The sequence below is a fragment of the Lycium ferocissimum genome, chromosome 3, assembly GCF_029784015.1.
Source record: "Lycium ferocissimum isolate CSIRO_LF1 chromosome 3, AGI_CSIRO_Lferr_CH_V1, whole genome shotgun sequence".
Taxonomy (NCBI): Eukaryota; Viridiplantae; Streptophyta; class Magnoliopsida; order Solanales; family Solanaceae; genus Lycium; species Lycium ferocissimum.
The window spans coordinates 14,353,349-14,377,877 of NC_081344.1; the positions used below are offsets into that span (position 1 = coordinate 14,353,349).

A 24,529-nucleotide genomic window follows, 5' to 3' on the forward strand; every position below is an offset into this window, starting at 1 on the left:
AATTTTCAGCGTCCTTAGCTTGATTTCACTCCTTAATTTGTTTCTCCCATTCCTAGCTCCTTGCCCAGCTAAGAAACTAAAAGAAATTTCTGGATATATGACATTCTTTGCAACACTTTCCTTATGTTGATGATGACGTTATTGCAACACCTTCCATATAAGATGTGAGTCAGGTGATAAATATACACACTGGAGGGGCACCACAACAAAAAGGATCACTGACAATTATGATAATACGTCAAACAATTGTCTAAATGCCATTGAATATGGTAGTCATTAATTACATTATGTAAACAAATGATCGCAAAAACGAATAGGACAAAGCCGTCGATGATAGAATTGAATAGTACTCCCTCCATTGTCGCAAAATAAGAGTCACCTTAGATAAATCACGCTAATTAAGAAATAAATAAATAAATACAATGTAGAGTTTATTAGACTACTCTTATTTATTAGATATTTTTGTTTAGAATTGAACAATATTTAAGAAGACTAATTCTTTAATTCTGAAGGCATAATTGGAAACACATGCTAATTTTTGTCTTGAACTCCTAAGGTAACACTTATTTTGGGACAAAGGGAGTAGTAAAAAGTGGCTAATTTATACGAATGTTCCTTTCTTGAGCTGTCAATTAGATTTTGTTCCTATTTTAAAAGTTGTGCAATCAATTGAGAAATTACCCTTATGGAGAAAAAGAATAGGACTGTCGTTTACCATTTGCAATGACTTATAAAATCTTACCGTGGTTGAATGCTTTCAAATTACAAATTTTTTAGTTTGCTAGCTCAAAAGGAATCTTTAAATAATAATTTAGCAGGTCCATAAATTACAGAGGAATTAAAGAAATATTTATTTACTAATTATAGTTAACGCAAAAAGAAATTACCAATGAAAATTTCTGATGAAAAATTCAGTTTTCCCCGTTATCACATCAAAAAGACTTCATCAACAGATATGTTGATGTGAACTAAAGTATCTACAATGGTAGACCTGTGTTGCTTTTACGTGCACAAAACTTTTTTAGGCAGTGTTGATGGTATGGCAGCCACATAAAAATAACCTGGCATTAGTTAACTACCACCTGTTTGGATAAACGTGATACATTATGATTTTCTGTTAATTTAAGAAAATATTAAGCTCAATTTTAGTAACCGTTAGAGATAGAGAAATAAGACATATCTTGACTTGTTAATTCTTCTAACAAATTCCGTAATTCAGCTTTAATGGTATTTGAATACAATTACAATATGTCGGGTATATTTCGTTTCGTAATATTGAATTGGACAGTAGTACTTTATTGATCTGGGCAATACATTTATTTCTGCCAACGTATACATGTCCCTGGGTATTCAAATTTCTATAATTTACGAATAAATTCTTTACACACAATCAACATCTTAATAATTTCAGCAATAACTATGTGAATTTCTTCAACTTGGACATCCATTCCTCAACTTATCTAACTGAAAGAAGGACCACGCTATGTTCAACAACAAAATATACATATACTGGCATATACTTAATTTTGGAGTTGGAGATCTTCATCAAACAGCAAAGAGAGTAAATAGAAAAATGTACTGCAGCTCCTAGTCATTTTGTTATTCTTTATTTTCTTTATAGCTCAAGTCATGAACATTAAATAGGTTACATTTTTCATTTCTATGTATGTTGTACAGTGACACGTGAACATTTCTATACATGTGTACATATATTATACATAGACATATCTATTCTTGTTATGAATATTTTTTTGTATTAACATTTCGATGTGTATGTTTATTATATATACACATGCATATGCATGTATACACGCACTAATTAACATTCTATTTCATATTGTATACTTCCACTAATGTTTCATCACACAAACCATCTATCAGTATAATGAGAATTCTCTCCTAAAAGGTCTTGTCTTCATATGTGTGTATTTAAATTTGTAACAAAGCGTTACTATATGCCTAACTTATTCCATATGTTGAATGATCAATGCTTTATAACTTATTATGACAAAATATTGATCATGGGCAGAGCCAACCCATTAGTTACATGTTTGGCAGAACTCAAATAGTTTTGATTTATATTCTATATTAGTGTTAAAGAAAATCATTTGATATCTATAAATAACATGTCAAGGATCTAGAACAAAATAATTGTTATTCATAATTCATAAACTAAAATTTTTTACGCCGCCTCTAATATTGACACTCCTTGTTTTCCCACGATGTATAAAATATTAGGTGTGCGAATAAAGTACCACATTCGTAGGTGAAAAGCAAAAAAAGCTACTTATAAGGTGGTGGATACTCTTAACGGTGTGAGATCTTTTGAAGTAAACCGTGCGGGCTGAGCCCAAAACGGACAATATCACACTATGTTAAGAGTATCTTTGGACCGTTTAGCACAACAACTGGTATCAGAGCCATTGGTTTTGGCGGGACAAATATGAAGATGGCGGAGTAGGCGTAGGGCCCGGCTTAGTGCCTTTGCCATTCTATGGGCCTGTTTACGACCTTTACCCATAGCTTTAAAGACGCATACACGGTCTTTGGGCTTCGGTGACCGTAAATACTTAGACGATGTGAGTGGTACACAGACATGTTGAACTCTGACCCGTGAATTATGGTAATGAGCCATGTGGAACTTAGTTCGAGGGGAAGATTGTTGAGTGTGCGAACAAAGTACCTCATTGGTAATTGAAAAGAAAAAAAAAGCTACTTATAAGGTGTTGGATACTATGAGACCTTTTGGAAAAAACCGTGTGAGATAAACTCAAAACGGACAATATCACATTACGTTAAGAGTATTTTTGGACCGTTTAACACAACAACTCAAAAAAGGCGATACATATACCCTCAACCACTTGAGCTTGATGTTCACATTGTAAAATTAAAGTTTAGCAAATACTTGGACCCCAAAGCATTAAATGAAATCTGGTGGGTGCTTTGAGACGTGTGAGCATGGCATATCAATGTAGCCTTCACAATTAATTTACTTATTTGATTTCAGTCGATTATTCTGATCGCAGTATATGTCTCCATCTCATATTTGTCCTTTTAGTTATACTTCATGATTAAGGAAACCTCTTTCCTAGAAGATATTGCACTTGCTAACAATCTCAATGTATTTTCTTTTTTGATTCAAAATCAACATCAATTGAAGTGAATCAACCCTGTATTTGGCTCTCTTTTTTTTAAATAAGCTTTCGTACTTTTAGCTAAACTAATTTTCAACAAGAATCTAATATATGTACCAAAGGACTATCTTGTGTGGTTAGGGGTCAAATCTCTTTGCGTGAATATTCTAGGGCTACCTAGAGGCATATATTTGGGAAGACATATAAATCCTCTATTATCCTTTAAAAAGGACTTTTATTAGTCTTAATCATAAAGATAATTTTCTAAACTACGCTTTATCTCTCCTTAAATGTTTCACTTAATTAACTCGGTAAAGTTATATTTTAAAAAAACGAGGTAAAATGACTTCTTCTTTATTATAAAACGTCAAAATATTTTCAAACAAATTCAGTTTGCTGGAATGACTAATGTTTGGGAGTACCGGAGACAGTGAAATGGTTCACTCTCAACTGTATCTAATCCACAAGTAGATATATACGCAGAGTTTGCCAAGATTAGGAAAGTACAATATATTAATGACATAATTGAAATTAGGAGACAACAAATTTGAATTACTGTAACATAAAAGTAATTTTCTGTTCTTTGTTTGGTTGGAGAGAAAGTCAAGGAGGGAAGTAGAAGTTGTTTTCATTTTTCTCTAAGTGATGAAATTCATACGTTAACGAGACATTGAAACACACAAAATTGTTTCCAGAGTGTCCAAATACAGTGTAAGTTGATCAAATCTATGGAGGCAGAATAGTGTCAGTATAATGTCAAGCGCACATCTCAAAAAGGTTTTTGGATATTCATTTGAGACTTATGTATTCGGTGCATAAAAATAAAATGAATGAGGCTATATATCATTCAAATAGTCACTTTGTTTGGAAATGTTATTTCCACAAGACACCAAAGTATTCCAGGGACTAATCTATGCCTCACGACATTTCTCTTGTTTAATTGTTGGTGGAAGTTAACAGGTGCTTAGTGAAATAATTAACTTGAGCTCAAACTTGTCTAGACACTACCTTTATTTTTAGAAAAATCCTCCTGTTTGGCCTAACTGATCCTGTTTGGCCTAACTGATGTGTTGGGACTAATTTGGGTCAAATCTTATCAATACTCCCTTCATTTCAAAATAAGTGGTGTTTTTATTTTTTTCATTTTGTTTTAAAATGGTGTTTCACAAAATCAAGAAAACACTATTTTTTTCTTCTTCCAATATTTACCATCATTTATATAAATGTAGTTTCATATGATCCCAAGAAACCATTAAAGATCTTTTTCTCTTTCACGGCAATTGATTAAGAGTAAATTAATAAAAGCACTTCTTACTTTTTAGGAGTGTATGTGTCCAAGCTAAACACACCACTTATTATGAAATGGAGGGAGTATATACCAAGGAAAGATAAACCAAGTGTTGCGGACCGACACGAATTTAAGCAAGGAAAATGGAGTTGACCACTATTAGAATAAGAGTAACTTCATAATAACAATATACATGCTTTTCCATGTAATTTATACTCCCTCTGTTCAGTTTTACTTGTCTACTTTTGAGTTTGCACGTCCCTTTAGAATTAATAATTGAAGTATGTATTTTATTATAATATCTATATTAATTGATGTATATTTTACTATAATAACTATATTAATTGATGTATATTTTACTATAATACCTATATTAATTGATGTATAATCTCATTGGACTTAGAAAATGATTTGAAAATGACTAATTAATGCTAAAGGTAAAATAAGAAGAAAAAAATTTGTCTTTTTTTTATATGCTAAAGTGAACAAGTAAAAGTGAAAATTTATTTTTAATATTATGAATAAGTAAAAGTGAATGGAGGGAGTAGTATACAATCAAATAATTAGCTTGTGAATGTCATTAGCATAAAACCACTATTTGTCAAATCATACTATGGTATACTTGGAAAGCACTATTTGTCAAATCGTAGCAATGGTTGATTCATAAAAATCCTACACATACGAACTAAACTTTGACTTTAGAGCCAGCGCGGCGCCTCCCTAATTATAACTCAACTGCCAACTAAATTTCATTCCTCCATTGGTCGATCATTAATTTATAGTTTCCAAATTTCTTCTCTATAAAAGGCCTAAGGTCTCACTAGCTTTTGTACACAACACTCAAGCAAATACATTTGTAGTATATCGTCCATACAGATTCCCTCACTACTCTATAGTATTTCATCTTTCTCAATTTTTGCAACAATGGAAATGGTTGGAAAGATTGCATGCTTGGTTCTTTTGTGCATGGTCGTGGTTGCATCATATGCAGAGGCACTGACCTGCGGCCAAGTTCAATCTGGCTTGGCACCCTGCCTCCCTTATTTGCAGGGTCGCGGTCCTCTTGGAGGCTGTTGTGGCGGAGTTAAAGGTCTTTTGGGTGCTGCTAAGACCCCAGCAGACCGCAAGACAGCATGCACTTGCCTGAAATCAGCTGCTAATTCTATTAAGGGCATTGATGCAGGCAAAGCCGCTGGTCTCCCTGGTGCTTGTGGAGTCAACATTCCCTACAAGATCAGCCCCTCCACTGACTGCTCCAAGTACGTTAATTATTCACTTGCTTCATTTTGTGCACTAATAGTGTAAAATCTCTTTATAATATCTCAAAGTGCATACTTAAATTTAAATTGAGATCTAACTTATAATATATGTCCATAAAGCAAAAAAAATAGTATAATCTTATACTATTATTGTATTTTAACATGTTGTAGAAATAAATTATTTGTCTTATATTTACTTTACTTAAAAGTGGGCTAACATAATTATTTTGGGATATAGAATGATAGATTTCTGCTACATAATTATATGTTATATCGTCTAGCATGTGACAAAATGATGTGTAGTCACATACTATCAATTGTTAAAGTAACATAATGAAGTTACACCAACAGTAGGAAATATTAGAAACTTCATGTGTCAATGCTTCCTATGTTTGAAGACTATCGGTTAATGTGTTGATTTAATTTGGCAATGCAGGGTCCAGTGAGGCTCATAAAAGATCAGTTCTCAACTGCGTGATTTGGTAGTAGCGCAATCATGAGGAGAAGAATAAGATGGATATTGGAGTGCATGTGATCCTGCTTTGGATCCATTTCTCAATGTTTTATCAGTTGTCTCTTTTCTTTTTATTTGTGTCTTTTAATTTGGAGTCATAATCGAGTCTTGTAATGAACCTTGGCGGTTGGTTGTATTACAACCCAATCTTCATAGTAATACATATTCTACTATCCTCTTATCTTTTTTTTTTTTTTTCCATATTTTACGGTTGCTTTAACTTCTATTCATCGATGGTCTAAAATATTTTACACAATCAGTCAGGTTATAACTGCTTACACTAATTTTGAGTTGGTAATCTTTAAGAAGATGATATATATTATCGTTGAAATTTGATAAATTACACAAAAGAGACAGAAGTATGAGCATATAGATATATGCTAGTACAATTGGAATGATGGTAGCTAGATGGAGAAAGACAGAGGGAAAGATTTGTGATGATTTTCTACTAATAAACAGCTAGTTCAATTGCTGTACTGTTGGTTTAAATTTCCAGGGTCCTTAGCGTTATTTAACTCCATAATTTAATTCTCAATTCCTATCTCCTCACTCAGATAAGAAAACGAAAGAAATTACAGGATATATGAAATTGTTTGCAACTATCGTCCTTATGTAGATAACGGTTATAAATATGTCGAAAAATTGTCTAAACGCCGTCTATAGTTACACTTATGTAAGCAAATGATCGCAAAAAGTCAAAAAGAATTGGACAGAATCATTGAGAGAATTGAATAGTGCAAACTGCAAGGTGGCTCATTTACGCAAATACCCGTTTTTGGGTCATTATTTAGACAATGTCCTTATTTTAAAAGTTTGTAAATATAGACCTTGAGAAATTACGCTCACAAATCAACATTAGATTGGTCTCTCATATATTGCTCAATTTTACAAATAAAATATTAGACTGACATCAACGGCTGCAATAAAATACAAGATTTTAGATCTTGGTCGACCATTTTTTTATAAGATTTTCAGTTTGTTCAGAAAAGATCTTTAGAACTTGATCTAAAAAAGTCGTCAATTACCAAACAATTAAAAAGATAAGTACTCATTAACTAATTACAGCTATAACCGAAGGGACTAGCGGCGAAAATTTAATTCTGAAGAAAAGTTTAATTTTGTTGTATCACAACTTGTGTTGCTACTTATTTCTGTTGCTTTTTTCCTGTCCCGCTTTTAGTTATTTATTTTTCATGATTTCACGTTCTCTTTTGTTATACAAAATCGAAAGAAGTTAGAGAAGAACAAAGTCTAATGAATGAAAATAATTAAATACCCTATATACATAAATTAGTGAATTTATTAAATGAATAAAACTGTTGAACCTTTTAAAATTGAGGTATATTTACAAAGGACTCACTTGTTGAAAGTTGGAGTAAGATATTCTATATATTCTATTTTATGTGAATTGATTTTTTTTAATCTTTTACGAAAACAACACTTTATTTATTTTATTACCCTTATAGCCATGGGAAATTCATTTGTTTTCTTCGTATATTAATATTTCAAAGGACTCAATTGTTGAAATCATGTTGGATTTTTCTAATATATTTTCTATATATTAAAAAAAAACTATTTTATAAAAATAAAATGGAGATACATATTATACAACGAAAATATTCATAACAACTTTAAAGTTTTTTTCATAAACTCTATGCAATAAGTGTGTATATATATATATATACACCCTTAAAGATATAAAAGCCTAAAGAAATATAATTTGTGTTAGTACAATGTACAACAACAACAACAACAACCATATACCCATTGTAGTCCCACAAGTTAGTATAAAAAGCAAAATTTTCATTTCACTCCTTTAATATTTTAACTTCCATTTTGATGAAATTATTTAATTCAAATCAAATTTGGAACCAGAATTTGACATTATAACTTATGTATCCTAATTTGTTAAGTTATTTAGTTCTAAATAAATAATCTAAAAGTTAATGAAAAAAAAACATAATTTAACCGAGCAACTCTTAATTAGGGATTTTCGAACATGGATATGGAAAAAAATAAAAATAGGCGCGATGCGCAAAGCGAATTATTCGGATTAAAATGGAGAGAGTCAAAGAACGTGAAAAATGAGGTAGGAGGTTTGATAGCTTTTGAAAAGTAGACTTTAAAATTGACATAAATAAATAAGATTAGGACAAAAGTAATTAATTAAAAAGTTTTAAAAAAATTTGAAAATTATTGTTACAAAAGTCCCTGTGCTCGATAGCTTTTGAAAAGTAGACTTTAAAAACAAAAAACAAAAAAATTGACTTAAATAAATAAAATTAGGACACAAAAGTAATTAATGAAAAAGTTTTTAAAAATTTGGGAAATTATTGTAAAAGTATTCCCTCTTATATATATATATATATATATATATATATATATATATATATATATATATATATATATATATATATATATATATATAAATCGAGGTTGTACATATTATACAACGAAAATACTTTACATAACAATTTTAGAAAATAACATGTTTGTACAATTTTTCAGAATAATTTTTCTTTACAACATTTGTATAAACTTACAATGGGTAGGAGAATAAGAAATATGACTTATCTAGTAATACCAATTGTAAAAATTGAAACACAAAATAACAAATAAAAAAATATCTTAGAAACTCTTGCAACAGAATTGAAAATTTTCCAACCGCTTCAATTTCAATCTTCTCAATTACTGCCTCGGCATCAAAATCGCTTGAGTTGTGCCGCTTGTTTGGCTTTAGTTCAACAATCACCACACTATTTCACTTTATAAATCTGTCAGTCATAGAAAAACACCATATTCTCCACAAAAAAGTTAAAATCTGCACTATTTGCCAAGTTTTTTCATTTGTTTTTTCATTAAGGAAAAGCATACCACAACGAATGCGGAACTATATTATCCCTCTTTAGTCATTGAATATGTGAAATATTCTATGTCCCTGCTACTATCAAAACAAACTCATATATATATATATATATAAAAGATTATAAAAGAATTAAGATTGGATCTTTCAAAGTACCATTTTTAACTTTGTTAAAGTATGATAGTAAGAAAAATTGTTTAAATTATTCGCAAACCTCTTTACTTCATGCTGCCATGCTTCATCCAACAATTGTTAAGACCATAAGAGCTCAAAATTAACTTTCACTAAAGCAAAATAAGAGAAAGGAAGAAGGATGAAAAATGGTTAAAACTTACTGCAATCGATGGCAAATGGCATATGCGACTCGAGCTAATTCTCAGTACTTCCTGGGAAAACCCCACGCATGAAATTAAGAAGACATCAAAAAAGGTGTTATATTAGGAAACACAAAGGGGCTTGCAGTAGATATAGGGATTTCCTCGACACTTTCCGAAACCTGCAAATAGCATCAGGAATTTATCAAAATTAACCAACAAAAATGTGTAAAAGCAATGAAAACGAAAAGAAATAAAAACAAATGAATTCAATCCAATCAAATCATATATATGAAATATTAAACATCGATTGCTGAAAGTTAAGGAGAAGATGACAAAAAAAGATGCATTGTTTCTATTGTACTTTCTGCATTCTCAATTTATAAGTTGGCATCAAATCTGTGTTCATAAATTTAAAGGGAGAAGCAGTAATCTTTTGGTGAGAATTAAAGGTGTATTATAAATGTGATATGACCTCTTCATGTTTTACCGTTTCACAGATTATTCATGTTTCTACATAAATTGATTACTACTAATCATGGAGGAAGAGGCAGAAAACTTTACAAATCTATATCTATATATAATATAAAGTTAGATGTAAACAATTGATGTTGCGACGCTTTTTATGGCTTTAAAACTATTTATCTTTTTTCTCCTTTTTTTGAATTTTTTCCTCATTTTAAATTAATGTGTTACTATAATTTTAAATAAGAGTACAGAGGATGTCAAATGTTAGTTAAGGCCAAACTGAATGCAAGTTACTAACAACTTGTGTAAATAGGTACTTTTTTTTTTTTTTTTTACTAATTAATGAAAATCTTGCCTAGTGGTGGCCGGAGTACGAATTGGTTTCTATTTTATTTACTCCATTAATTATCAATGAAAAAAGAGTGTTAGACGAAAGTAGTTCTTTACCTTCTTGATATTGTTTCTGTCTTATATAAAGATGTATTTGTAATGTCCGTGGATCATAGAATTAACACTTAGTTTATAAACTCACAGTGCTAATTGGGGATCCATCTTGCTTGAGTTCGCAATTCTGTAAATCTATTAATTAATCATCCTAAATCACATGTTCAGTAGCTAGGTTGTTAAACATTTACTAGTTTTTGAGTCACAACAATAAGCAGCTCACATGCCTTTTTGATATACTAAAATCATACTTTTAATTTGTACAAGATACGAATGAGTATTTTAAATGAAATGATAATAATATTAAATCTCAACTATTATATAAATGAAACTCGAAAAAGATGACCCAAATAAGTTGTATACAGTGACATACACGAGAACATGTGATTTAAGATTTCAAACTATACATTAACTTGCTTCACTCATTTTTAGCTCGGAGAAAGATTAAGATTGCCAAATAAAAACCCAAATCAATGCAGTGATGATAAATCCTTTGTACTTGTATGTTAGCTGACTACTACTCTCTTCGTTCCAATTTATGGATATAGTTTGACTTGATACGGAATTTAAGAAAGAAAGAAAGACTTTTGAAACTTGTGGTATAAAATAAATCATATATATTTGTATAGCTGTAAATCATTTCATTAAGGGTAAAAGAGGCAGTTCAAAGTTAAATTATTTATGAATATAAAATATATCATTCTATTTGGGACAAACTAAAAAGAAAATGTATCACATAAATGGGCAATTTGCACGATCGCCCTTATTCGGGGGATGATTTTTAATTTTTGCCTTTCGCTACAAACCCTTTGATTCCGGGTTCGAAACCCCGCTCAGTTAAAAATTTTAAACAAATATTGCAAGATAGAGTTTGGATTTGCAAGGTAAAATTTTGCTACCTTCGGGAGAGTTTCAAACTCTACCTTAAGGCAGAGTTTGCCTTAAACTTTACCTGATCAGGCAGAGCGTTACTGCAAACTCTACTTAAGGTAGAGTTTTGTCTTCAAACATAAGGCAAACTATCCCTCAAGACAGAGTTTTGCCTTCAGGCATAAGGCAAAACTCTACCTTAAAGTAGAGGTTTGCATTAAGGCAATTTTTTTTTTTTTACTTAGTTAAAATTTTGCAAAACTTTACCTTAAGACCTAGCTTTTGCTCGAATAGGCCTAATTTTGTTATGAAACTCTGTCTTGCGAATTTTTTTTTGACTGAACTGGAGTTCGAACTCCAAACCTCATGGTATTAACCAAAGGGTAAAAATTAAATACCACCAATTTGAGGGGCAAAAATTAAAGACCAGTGCCTTTAAAGGGCAATCCGCACAAAATTGATACGGAGAGAGTAATATTTTGGGAAACAACACAAACTACCATCCAAACCAAACTATTTACCCGCAGTTGCCCCTTCTAAAGCTAATTACCCTAAACACCCCTTCGGTGCTAAATAATTAGCCGTGACAATTCTGTAGCAAACATTAAATTCTTCCCTTAAGTCATATACTCATATTCAATTTCTTTGTTCCCTTCTCTCCCTACACAATCATTACCTGCTCCAATTAGCGTGACATCAACAAATACTATTAGTGTTGTTTATCCTTTTGTTTTTTGTCTTTACCCCTTTTTTTGTCTTTTTATTCTTCTATTAAAATACATATAAGAATATATTAGCTAACTATATTTATACTAATAAAATATATAAAAATTAAATAATTAAACTACAATGAGAAGTAATAAAAATATTAAAATCACTTTGTTATTATTTAAAACCTAAATTATAAAAGGAATTTATTTTACAAATGAAATAAAATTTGTATCTAAAATATGATTCTATTTTTTTATACTTTTTGACACGAAAACTTGCTAGACGTGACATAACGATTTAAACAACAAAATTAAGCTTAAAATCTTTTTTTTTTTTTTTGTATTTTTATATAATTTTTTTTGGAAGGAATGAACCTACCCTCTCTGATACTCTGTCAGTATATAGTATATACCAGGTTGATATCATAGAGAGCTGAGTTCTTTTTTGAAGGAATGAACCGGACCTATATGATACCCTGGCAGTATACGATATATACCAAGTTGATATCATAGAGGACCGGACTCCATTTTAAGGAGTGAAACAATCCTCAATGATACTATTTTAATATCGATATATACCATGCGGGTATCATAGAAGACTGATGAATGTTTTGTTGAAGGAATGAACTAGTATATAAATATACTGTGTGGGTATCATAGAGAACATATGAATGTTTTTTTTCGAAGAAATGAATCAGTCCTCTATGATACCCTGGCAGTAGATGAATATACCGTGTGGGTATCATAGAGGACCAAAGAGCATTTTTTTTCCGAAGAAATGAACCAGTCCTTTATGATACCCACACGGTATATACCCTGACAGTATATGAATATACCGTGTGGGTATCATAGAGGACCGAGGAGTATTTTTTTCAAAGAAATGAATCAGTCCTCTATGGTACCCTGGCAATATATGAATATACCGTGTGGGCATCATAGAGGAATGAGGAGTGTTTTTTTCCCGAAGAAATGAACCAGTCCTCTGTGATATCATAGCAGTATATGAATATACCGTGTGGGTATCATAAAGGACCGAGGAGTATTTTTTCGAAGAAATGAACCAGTTCTCTTTGATACCCTAGCAGTATATGAATATACCGTGTAGGTATCATAGAGGATAGAGGAGTGTTTTTTTTTTAAGAAATGAACCAATCCTCTATGATACTTTTTTTTTTTTTAAGAAATGAACCACTCCTCTATGATACCCTGCAGTATATGAATATACCGTGTGGGCATCATAGAGGATTGTGCAATGTTGGAATGAATTTGCTATCTACGATACCTTGTTCGTATATGATATACCAGGTTGGTAGTATAGAGAACTCAATGTGTTCTTGAAGGAATAGATTGTCAGTCCTGAGCATAGAGAACTCAATGTGTTCTTGAAGGAATGGATTGTCAGTCATGTATGATACCATGTCAGTATATGATATACCATGTGGGTATTACTGAAGAATGAATAGTAATTTTTGAAGGAATGATCCAATGCTCTATGATACCTTATCTGTATATAATATATACCATGTGGGTATTATACAGGACTAAGTGTTTTTTTTTTTTAAGGAATGAAGTGACAATCCCCTATCTTACCATGTTAGCATATGGTATATACCACGCTGGTATCATAGTTTACTGCAATAGTATACTTCAACTGCTACTGATTTGATATACTTTTAAAAAAAAAAATGTTATTTTTTGAGATATAGAAAAAATAAAAAATAAAGATATATCAGTTATCCTTCTTATTGATATAAAAAATAAAAAATAAAGGAGCCAAAAGGAAGAATTAAATTATGAAAAAAAAAAGGAACTAAAAAAAATTGAAAAAATAAAATTAAAAAAAAAGAGAAAAAATTAATAAAAATCACCAGAAATAGAAAAAGAATAATAAATAAAACTAACAAAAAAGGTGAATGAAATTAGATTATTGAGATAAAAAATAAAAAGAAAAGAAATAGATGAAATTAAAAAGGAACAAGAACTTAAAAAAATAAAGAAAAAAATAAAAATAAAGGAGCTAGAATTGATTATGGAATCAAATTATAATGAAAAAAAATAAAAATAGTATGATTTGGGAAAGAAATAAATGAACAAAAAAGGGGAAAAAGAAAAAGATCGAAAAAAAAGAAGTAAAGAAGATAAGAAGTAGAGAAATAAGGGGAAAAAAAAAAAAAGACAATTACCTACAAAAGCTACAATGTGTAGGAAGGGTAAATAGTTTTGGGAGTATCAAAGTAAAGAAGGCATGAAAGGGTAATTATTTTGTGTGTAGTGGGTATTGGTGTTCTTTCCCCTAATATTTTGTGGGCAATTCGTAAGAATGCCCTTATTTTGGGGTGGTCTTTAATTTTTGCCCCTCAAATGGGTGGTCTTTAATTTTTGCGCTTCGCCTAATACTATGAGGTTTGGGGTTCGACGGCTTAGTAAAAAACAAAAAACAAAAATCGCAAGGCAGAGTTTTGTAGCAAAGTTAGGCCTATTTGGGCCAAAGTTAGGCTTGCAGACAGAATTTTGCTTGCTTCAGGTAGAGTTTCAAACTCTACCTTAAGATAGAGTTTTGAGCAAAACTATGCCTTAAGGCAGAATTTTAAGGGTGATCCCAAATGTTGTAACTTATAGTACAATAATATCTGGATTTTGTGAGTTAGAAAGAACATTCTGTGTTCAGAAGCAGATGGTTGAAAAAGGGGTTTTATGTAATACCTTGTACCTTTAACCTAAGTTTTGACCATGATCCTAGACTTAGAAAACCAGATAAAGAATGTGGGAATTGAAATTTCCTCTTCAGTTGTAAGATGGGGGATTTACGCCCATGAACAGTGGCTGTATTTCAAAGATACGGCCCGTATTTCAAGTCGTAAATTAGTACCAAAGATTTATGAGCATTCTGGAATTTGGCATTTGGAGGTTACATTGTTAAATACGGACCATATTTTGAAATACGGCCCGTCATTCAAAACGTATTTGAAATTTGGAAAACTTCCTCGATGAAAGTTGTAGAGATTTGAAATACCTTTCCAACGGTATACTATGGGGGTCAAACGGACATCTGTGCAAAGAGTTATGGCCATTTTACTGAAGAGCCGCAATGTAGTCCGCACAGAATACGGTGGACCGTATTTCAAAATACGGCCCGTCTTCCAAAATACGGCCAATATTTTGCTGGGCGTAAAATTTAATTTTCTAGAACAAAGAGATATTCGTCCATATCAGTCCAAATCATTATTTTTTATTCCTTCAAGCCCTAGAATGACCTCCTACCCTCTCCCATCATCAAGAACACCAAGGTAAGCCTACTCTAATTATTCCAAGTCAATTCTAATACATATCCTTATAATCTAAGTAAGAAATCATAATTCTTAATCTAGGATTTTCAAGAAAAACCCAAACTCAAGGCTCAAGGTCTAAACCCTAGGGAATTGTTTCAAGTTTGGTGTTTCAAGTTTGGAACTTTACCAAGGTATGTAGAACTTTTATCTACATGTGGGACTCTCTACATTCTTCCCCATGCCTCGTTTCTTTTATTTTTATTTTCTTATATTCTATGAAGTTCAAATCCTAGAGCATTAAATCCAACATATTTGTAGCCCATAGTTATGTAATTATGATCATGAATTGTGTATTTATATCCATTATTGTATTCCTAATCTTCCATTACGGTTATTAGGAACCCAAGCTTAATCCGTGAATCATGAATTCATCCTCATGCATTCCCATTATGTTTTTATTAAACTTTATGGTTTTGTTAGCAAGACATAAGCATGTTTTCAAGATAACTATATGTATTTATTATTATTATTCATGAATCAAGAACATGTTTGCAAGACTATGACAAGTATCTCATGAAACCATGATCTCACAAGCTATCATGATAATTCACATGTTTTGGGATTTGCTTAGTTAACTGAGAAGGCTCAATAAAGCCTGAAACTACGTAGCCACTGTAGGATAAGAGTTGTCAGCAAGGAGGCAACACCTTCATTATGTAGTTCGGATCCTTACATGCTTATTATTATTTAAATCTCATATCCTTGGCAAGGTGTGAGTGTTCTGCTGGTAGGACGCAAGTACCAGATCATGTTGTTGGTTATACTATAGCACTCCCCACGTTACAAGCAGTTATATATACATGTATTTCCGTTGATTTACTGTTTTCAGACTTTACTCACGTTTCATGCTCATGTTCAGGTTATATTCAGTTTCAGTTCATGTCCTATGCCTACATTGTGCCATGTTCTTCATTTCAGCAGGTTTTACATACTAGTACTATTCACCATGTACTAATGTCCTTTTTTGCTCGAGGGCCTGCACTTCACGGTGCAGATACCGGTTTTCAAGAGCATACACCTGCGCATTAGGCTCACCTTAGTTATCAGCTTATTGGTGATCCCCACTTCTCTCGGGGTTCAACATGGAGTCTGCACTAGTATTCAGTTAATGGTAGTCTAGGGCCATTTCCCAGTTGTTAGTATTCAGACATGTTTTAGAGGTTTCATAGACAGATGTTAGTTCACGGAGTCAGTTGTGCTTTTATGTTTGCAGACTATTACGTTTTCATGCTATGAGATTACTTCAAGACTTTATTCCGCAATTATGTTTTCATGATTCATTTAAATTGCATCATATAGATTATGTTGTTTTGATGCCCATGTTGACAAGTAAGCCATGAGGTTCGCTCGGACACGTGCAAGCAAGGTCCGAGTGCCGTGTTGGGCCCAGGCCATGGTTCGGGGCGTGACATTTTACCTGATGGTATTACTTATTCATCGCTAATTCAAGGTCTTCGTGAGCAGCAAAATCTAACTAGAGTTTGTGAACTTTTCCAAGAGATGTTGAGAGTAGGTTTGCAACCTGATAAGTTTACATATACTTATTGGTGCATACTGTGCAAATGGTGATATTAAAGGTGCATTTCATAGAGTTTTGCCCAAAACTCTACGTTAAGGTAGAGTTTCAACCTCTCCCTTAAGACAGAATTTTACCTTTAGGCAAAATTCTGCCTTATGATTTTTTTTTACCGAGCTGGGGTTCGAACTCAGAATCTGGAGGTATTAGGCAAAGGGCAAAAATTAAAGACCACCAATTTGAGGGACAAAAATTAAAGACCACCCCAAAAGAAGAATAATCCGTGCAAAAAAAATGATATTTTGTGGGCTAGCAACTAGGACTAGTGACGAGAGAACCGAAGGCAATAAGTTCATGATCAAAGTGAAAGTCCAATCCAACCCAAACTATGGGTGTTGGACCGACCCTACCCCATGAGAAGATCGAGCAAGTTTTGCTATGGGAAATTGGCATACTTAAAAGGAAAATTTATTGCCCATAACTACCTCTAAGACTTATTTATTAGTAATAGCTACCTTTTTTTTTTAATTATATTTGGTAGCTTAATTATTTATCAAATTACCATCTATAACTTGTTTTTATAGCTGCAGTGTATTTTCCTAAAAATAAGGTACCTCTCTTCCACTTACCCACAATCTTTTTTTTTCTCCAAATATTTTTCTCTCACCTATCAAATCTATTTTCTCCCTCACCCCTCTTTCTCTCTCCGTTCCATCTCCTAGTCTTTTAAATTGATTTTCTCTCACCTACCAAATTTATTTTCTCCCTCACCCCTCTTTCTCTCTCTGTTCCATCACCTACCCTAAATCTCATTTTCTCTTACAAATCAGAAGAATCCTACAGTAGTAGCAACAGGGTCTCCGGATAAGAAGGGTGAAATATGCTGTTCATATGAGTGAAATCTCATCTTCATTTCCTAAAGAAGAAATTACTAGTAAGGTTACAAGAAGGGTGAAATCTGCTATTCATATGAGTGCAAAGGATCGGCTAGAGTGCCTTATGTTGAGCAGAAGATCGGCTTCTGATATGGCGATTTCGAAGACGAATAATGGAGCCGCCCCATGCCACCGGTGAAGATGAAGCTGCCAAGAGATGTAGTGTTGAAGCTAATTGAAGAAAGCAGAGATGAAAGAGAAGTTGCTGAGAAAATTACGGAGTGAAGCCATGGTCGACGACGGAGTGACAAAAAGAGCTCTAACAACGATGAAGGATGACGGAGTGAAGCTTTATTAACTAGTCCAATTGAAAGTCTTTATCTCCGGATAACGTCCTTTGTGTAGCAATCTGAGACGACTAGCTTCTTTCCCATGTGGTGAGAGTTGTGGAGCTTTATGCCCACCAAGTGTTTGATAAAATGTTTCAGTATATTTCAGTGTATATTTCAGTGTATTAACAAACAATATATTTAATTTTCAGGATATTTCAGTGTATTTCAAAGATATTATTTCGCTGTATTTCAATGTATTTATCTTTTTTTTTTTTTTTGGTGTAAATATAGTGAATATTCCAACTATAGAGCCTATTTTTACTACACATTGTTTTCGTATCCTTTGTATTTATTCGTATTTCAATGTTTTATAATTTATGAAAGCGATTCTCGATATAATTATTGTATTCCATTATATATACGCATACTACAACTTTACATTTCTTAAACAATTAACCATCTTTCATTATATTTCGATGTATATTTTTTATTTGGAAGTTTTTAGATCTTTAGTGGTTTTAATTCAAAAGTTTTGATTGTGATAAAAGTTTAAGAGATTACTATTAAGCTTTTATGGAAGAACAACCTTATGCGTGATTTATTAAGTTTTAAATTGAATCTCATAAATTTTTTAAAAAAAAAAATTGTTCCATAAATAGGCTGACAATTTTACTCTTCGGTGATTTGTGTGAAATATGGTTGATTTAATTTAACTTACTATTTAAAAAGGAAAAGAATATTATGTTTCAAAAATATAGCCTATTTTTTCTCTCAGAATTTTTTTAAAAAAATATGCTCTAAAAATAGAGCATAAATTTACTCTAACGTGTTTTGTATCTCTCTGTATGTCGCTGTATTTCGCTATATTTCACTGTATTTCAAAAATGCGAGATACCGATTCTAAATCTGGAAAAAACTTACTCTTGGTCTTGTAAATCTTCAACTTGTAGCTATAACTAGTTAGAAGCTATTAAAAGGTAGCTATTTGTGTAAGTTTTACATAATAAAAACTAATAGCCCAAACAAAATGGCAGGGGAGAGACAAATTTCCCATTTAATTTTTTTGTGTGGATTGGTCTTTAATTTTTGTCCTTCGCCTAATATCATGAGGTTTGGGGTTTGAACCCCGGCTCAGTCAAAATGGCTTTTTGCAAGGTACAACAAAATTAGGCCTATTGGGGCAAAAGTTAAGGCAGAGTTTTGCAAAATTTCAACTGAGTAAAAAAATAATATTTTTTGCCTTAATGCAAACCTTTAACTTAAGGTAGAGTATTGCCTTATGCACGAGAATTAATGGGAAATTAAGGTAAAGTTTAATTAAACCTATAAAAAATTTGCCTCAAGGCAGAGAACTTGTGGTTCGAATGCAAATTAGAAGACTTTAAAAGAAGCCTTGTGAATCCAAACTCTACCTTGCGATTTTTTTTTTTTTTTTTTAATTTTTGGCTGAGTGAGGGATCAAACCCGGAGCCAAGGGCTTTGTAGCGAAGGGTAAAATTTAAAGACCACTAATTTGAGGGGCAAAAATTAAAGACCACCCCTGAATAACGGTAATCGTGCAAATTGTCCTTCCTATTTTAGCAATACTGCGTGATTCACCACCACATATTGGACCGAAACGAAAATATTTTTTTATGAAAAATTCTTTCTTTGAAAAATAAATATTTCTTTTTACTTATATTTTTAAATTAGTACGTAACAATAGAAAAACTATTATCTAAAAAATATTAGTAATAATCTAGACAAACACTCACTACTAAAATCATTATTTTTCCACCAAAATTTTCTACTTGAAAAATGTTCAGTGATGTTTCTGATGAAGATATTTTGATTGAATCGGTGAGAAAAGAAAAAATAATAGTGTTTTACATAGAAAAATTAGGAAGTTTCCCAACTTTTCAATGAGAACTTGTTTCCCACCATGTATTTTTTTGTGGGAATTAGGTGGAGAATCCTATAGAAAATTTAAAACTCATGTCGGTGGAAAAATCCTTTGTTTAATAGTGACTATGAGATTGAGAGGCAAGATGTGGGGGTGGTGGGAATGGGAGCTATGGTGGTTGGGGTTGGGATAGTGTGTGTCGGAGGGTAGGGAGGAGATAATTAGTGTAGAATGGCATTTGTGGAACGTGGTTTTTAGTTCTTTTACTAAAAAAAATTTATTTTCTTATTTTTAAGGTTCTTGTTTTTAGAAAAAATCCTATAAGGAAATTTTACTAACCAAACATAAAAACATCGGAGAAAACATTATCCTCAATACCAACCATACATTCTTCTAAATTGTCAATAACTTCTTCTCATGCAGCATTAATTTTTTCTAGACCTTAAAAAGATTCTCCTTGCGTGTTGTTGTTACATTCAATCTGTTCAATTTACTATAGTTTTCATCAGTCTCATCATCCAATATATATATATATATATATATATTGTACAATTAGTGGAAATGCGTTTGACCAAGAACTAGGAAGGAAATTATTTAATAAACTACCAGGAGCTCTAGGAAGAGAGATAGAAGACAGATGGAATAAGAGAGACGGAGTAGTACAAAATCCTAATTTAAAATGGTCAATAGGACATAGAATACAACATATAATGGACATACTACAAGAAAAATGCACGCATATACAGATACAAAAACAATTAAAACAAAATGAGATGAATTTTTGTAAAAGCGTGGTATACACTACTCAGAGTTACGATAAAGACAATTATAAAAAGAAAAGGTATAAGAAATACAGAACTCAATATAATAGAAACTACCCTCAATACAATAGAAAGAAATACTATCTTAGAAAATCATCGACCAAAAAACCATATTTAGACGAAATAGACATATAAGAAAATACGAACGGATAGAAATTATAAAAATAAACTGGAATGTTTTACTTGTGGAAGTGTGGAACACTTAGAAAATACATGTCCAAAAATAAATAATAAGACACGAAATTCACAGCTAATTGAAGACTTTCAAGAAACCTTAATAAATGTAGATGAATATATGTCAGACACAGAAAGTATATACTCCATAGTAAGTGTAGATACTGAAGAAAAAATTAAAACAGATTCATCAGACTCAGAAGCAGAAGAATTAGTTAATGAGATAGGATTAGAAAAACTAGACTTAGAACCAATTCAAATAGATAATTTAGCAAATATATCAGAAGGCTGTAATCATGGCTTCGAAAAAAATAAAGGTTTAGATAGTAATGCATGTTTCTCTTGTAAATGGTTTCTAGTAGAGATAAAAAGAGCAAAATGTAAAAATTATTTTATAGAAGGATGTATCATGTGTATAGAAAAAGAATTTAAGACAAAAATTCATAAAGAAGAAAGACATAAAAAAATAGAAGACCCTCTGTGAGTATAAGAATAATGACATTAGAAACTAGAATAAACGAATTAGAAACCAGGATATGTAAATTAGAAAAAGGAAAAAGAAAAAGAAGCAAATAGCGAAGATGAAGAAATACATCTATCTAATATACAACCGCTAAGAACAATACCAGAAGATTCAACAAATAGAACTAATGAGTATAGAAGACCATGGAGTCCTAGTATGTAATGAAGATAAAAAATTAGGAACTATAAAAATACTTGCAAGAATTAAAATAGATGACTATGAAATAGAAACATTAGCATTAGTAGACTCAGGATGTACTAAATGTATAATAAATAAACGAATAGTTCCACCAAATTTAATAAAAGTTCTAGAAAGACCGATTACGGCCATGCAAATGGATGGAACTCATAATATATATAAACATTATGTTCATAAGGCATACATTAGCTTTATCAACACTTGTTCAGAATTTTATAAACCCAGTTATAAAATGGATAAAATATGGGTAAGAGACTTGAATATAAATATAGATTTCGTCATAGGATTAGACTTTATGTTACATAACAATGGAAGTTGCATGATTACAAGAGATGGAGTAATTTTTCTAAAAAATATTACTCATACACCAGTACAAGCTCATAAAACTGAAACTAGAATTAGACATAAGAAGATCTCTACAAGAATAAATAGACGCAACGCAAAAGAAAGAAGAGAGAGAGTTGTAAGGATTGTCAAACAACAATACATTTGTAAAAGCAAAAGAGAAATAAAGAATTTAATTCTAGAAGAAGAAGAAATACTAGACGACTATAATCTAATAGAAAAAAATTATACTTTAATAGATATAGAAACGACTATATAATTTTAAAACGGGGATAGAAAGGATAGAGTGATAAAAAACCAAAAAGATTTAGATAATATAATAAGAATACTAGATGAGATAGAAATTATAGGTGAAAAACCTTTAAAACATTGGAAAAATAACAAAATTGTATGTAAATTAGACATAATAAATCCGAATATATAATTAAAACGACCTCAATAGAAGCAACTAACCAAGATGTAGAAGACTTTAAAGTACAAATAAAAGAATTGTTAGATTTAGAGTAATAAGAAGATCTACTTCTAAAACATAGATCCGCCGCATTTATGGTAAGAAATCACGGTGAAATAGTAAGAGGAAAAGCGAGAATGGTAATAAATTACAAAGACTTAATGATAACACCGAACGGATGGATATAAGTTACCATAAAAAACGAGCTAATAAATAGAATACAAAGTAAAAGATCTTTAGTAAATTTAATTGTAAATCGGGATATTGGCGGTACGAATGCATGAAGAAAGTATAGAATGGTACATTTACCCCCACACATCCGTCTGAAGGACATTTCGAATGGTTGGTAATGCCATTTGGATTAAAGATAATGCACTAATTTTTCAAAGAAAAATGGATAACCATATTTGGAGACTATAAAAGATTTGTCCTAGTATATGTAGATGATATATTAGTATTTAGTAAAGACATGAAAGAACATTTAGGACACCTCCGTACGTATTTAGATTATTTGTAGAAAATGGAATAATAATTAGCAAGAGAAAGATGGAATTATGTAAAAATCATATAAACTTTTTAGGAGTAGTACTAGGAGATGGCAAAATAAAACTACAACCTCATATAGCTAAAAAGGCCTTAGAAATGCCAGATAAACTAGATAATGTTAAAGAATTACAAAAATTCTTAGGAATAGTAAATTATGCTAGAAGTTTCATAAAAAGACTTAGGAAAAATAGCGGGCCACTATATTCAAAAACGAGGATCAAATGGTCAAAAACACTTAATACCCAAGATATTAGATTAGTACAAAAATTAAAGAAAAAATAAAGAATATTCCAGACTTAAATATACTCCTAGAAACAGACTATTTAATTATAGAAACAGATGGAAGCTTCGAACGATGGGGAGCCGTATTAAAGGCAAAACCAAATAAATATAGCAATAAAAGTGAGGAAAGATATGTGCTTACCAAAGCGGTAAGTACCGAGAAAAAAGAAATATGAGTAGTATAGACGCCGAAATTTTGCATTTGTAATATATGGCTTAAACAATTTTTTAGGCGCGCACATACTAAATAAACCGAAATATTGGTAAGAACGATCGTGAAGCTATAGTCAAATTCTATCAAAAAATTAATGATAAAAGTAGCAAACATGAAGCGAAGATGGTTAAACTTTATGGATACTATTTCAATTTATAATTTAACATTCGAACATATAAAAAGGAAAAGATAATAATTTAGCGAGACCAATTAAGTAGATTAAAAATCACATCTAACTGATTTTCTATTTGAACAGCATGAGACCATCAAATTCTCAGACAACAGACAAGGGAAAAGGCATAGCCTCAACCCAAGACACTTACAGACAACAGGTATTAGTGTACTGATACCAATGTTAAAGGGGGGTAGTAAATTTTTCAATAAGTTCTTTTAATAAGAAAAGTTCAAAGGACAAAGCAGAAAATTAAAGTTGTTTTTAAATAAATTTTTAACAATCCTACTCGGTACTTCCTCTCTCCCAAAGGTCAAAAAATGTAGCATTGTATTGTCAAATCGGTCCTTTACGTGTCATAAAAAAGCTGAAATTGGCATGCATGATATGTTGTCAAATCATGTTCTATTGCGCATTGAAACGTTGCGCAATATGAATTAAATTCAAATAAACGGTAAAAAATGCAGCATTGTATTTGTATTGTCAAATCGGTCCTTACGTCTCATAAAAAAGCTGAAATTGGCATGCATGACGTGTTGTCAAATCATGTTCTATTGCGCATTGAAACGTTGCGTATTATGAATTAAATTCAAATAAACGGTCAAAAATCATGATTGTATTGTCAAATCGGTCCTTTACGTGTTATAAAAAAGTGAAATTCGCATACGTAATGCGTGTTGTCAAATCATGTTCTATTGCGCATTGAAACGTTGCGTAATATGAATTAAATTCAAATAAACGGTCAAAAAATGCAATACTATATATAACATGATTGACAAACAACTAGTATTCACTTTAGAACGAGTTATCATGACATTCTACACCCAATTTGGTAATCTTGATTCTATTACATGTTTTACCCCAGCAAACATATTTGAAGCAATGGGTAGGACATGGGAACTAGATGATGACGATTTTCATTACTCAAATAACCCTTACAAAAGATTTAGTCGAGAATACAATAAAACAATGAGGGGAAGGGGAATGGGGGAGGGGGGGCAAAAC

General features: G+C 31.6%; 1 protein-coding gene across 2 annotated transcripts; it reads left to right on the forward strand.

The window, feature by feature from the left end:
- Positions 1-5,237: 5,237 nt before the first annotated feature.
- Positions 5,238-16,822, forward strand: LOC132049804 (non-specific lipid-transfer protein 2-like). 2 transcript variants are annotated; one of them, XM_059440739.1, is made up of 3 exons: positions 5,238-5,681; positions 6,118-6,141; positions 16,813-16,822. In XM_059440739.1, the coding sequence occupies exons 1-2, from the start codon at positions 5,347-5,349 to the stop codon at positions 6,125-6,127; spliced, it is 345 nt and encodes a 114-aa protein (XP_059296722.1). In that variant the 5' UTR covers positions 5,238-5,346; the 3' UTR covers positions 6,128-6,141; positions 16,813-16,822. The 2 variants fall into 2 exon arrangements, with proteins under 2 accessions (XP_059296722.1, XP_059296721.1); XM_059440738.1 differs by lacking the exon at positions 16,813-16,822 and having other exon boundaries at positions 6,118-6,368.
- Positions 16,823-24,529: the final 7,707 nt, after the last annotated feature.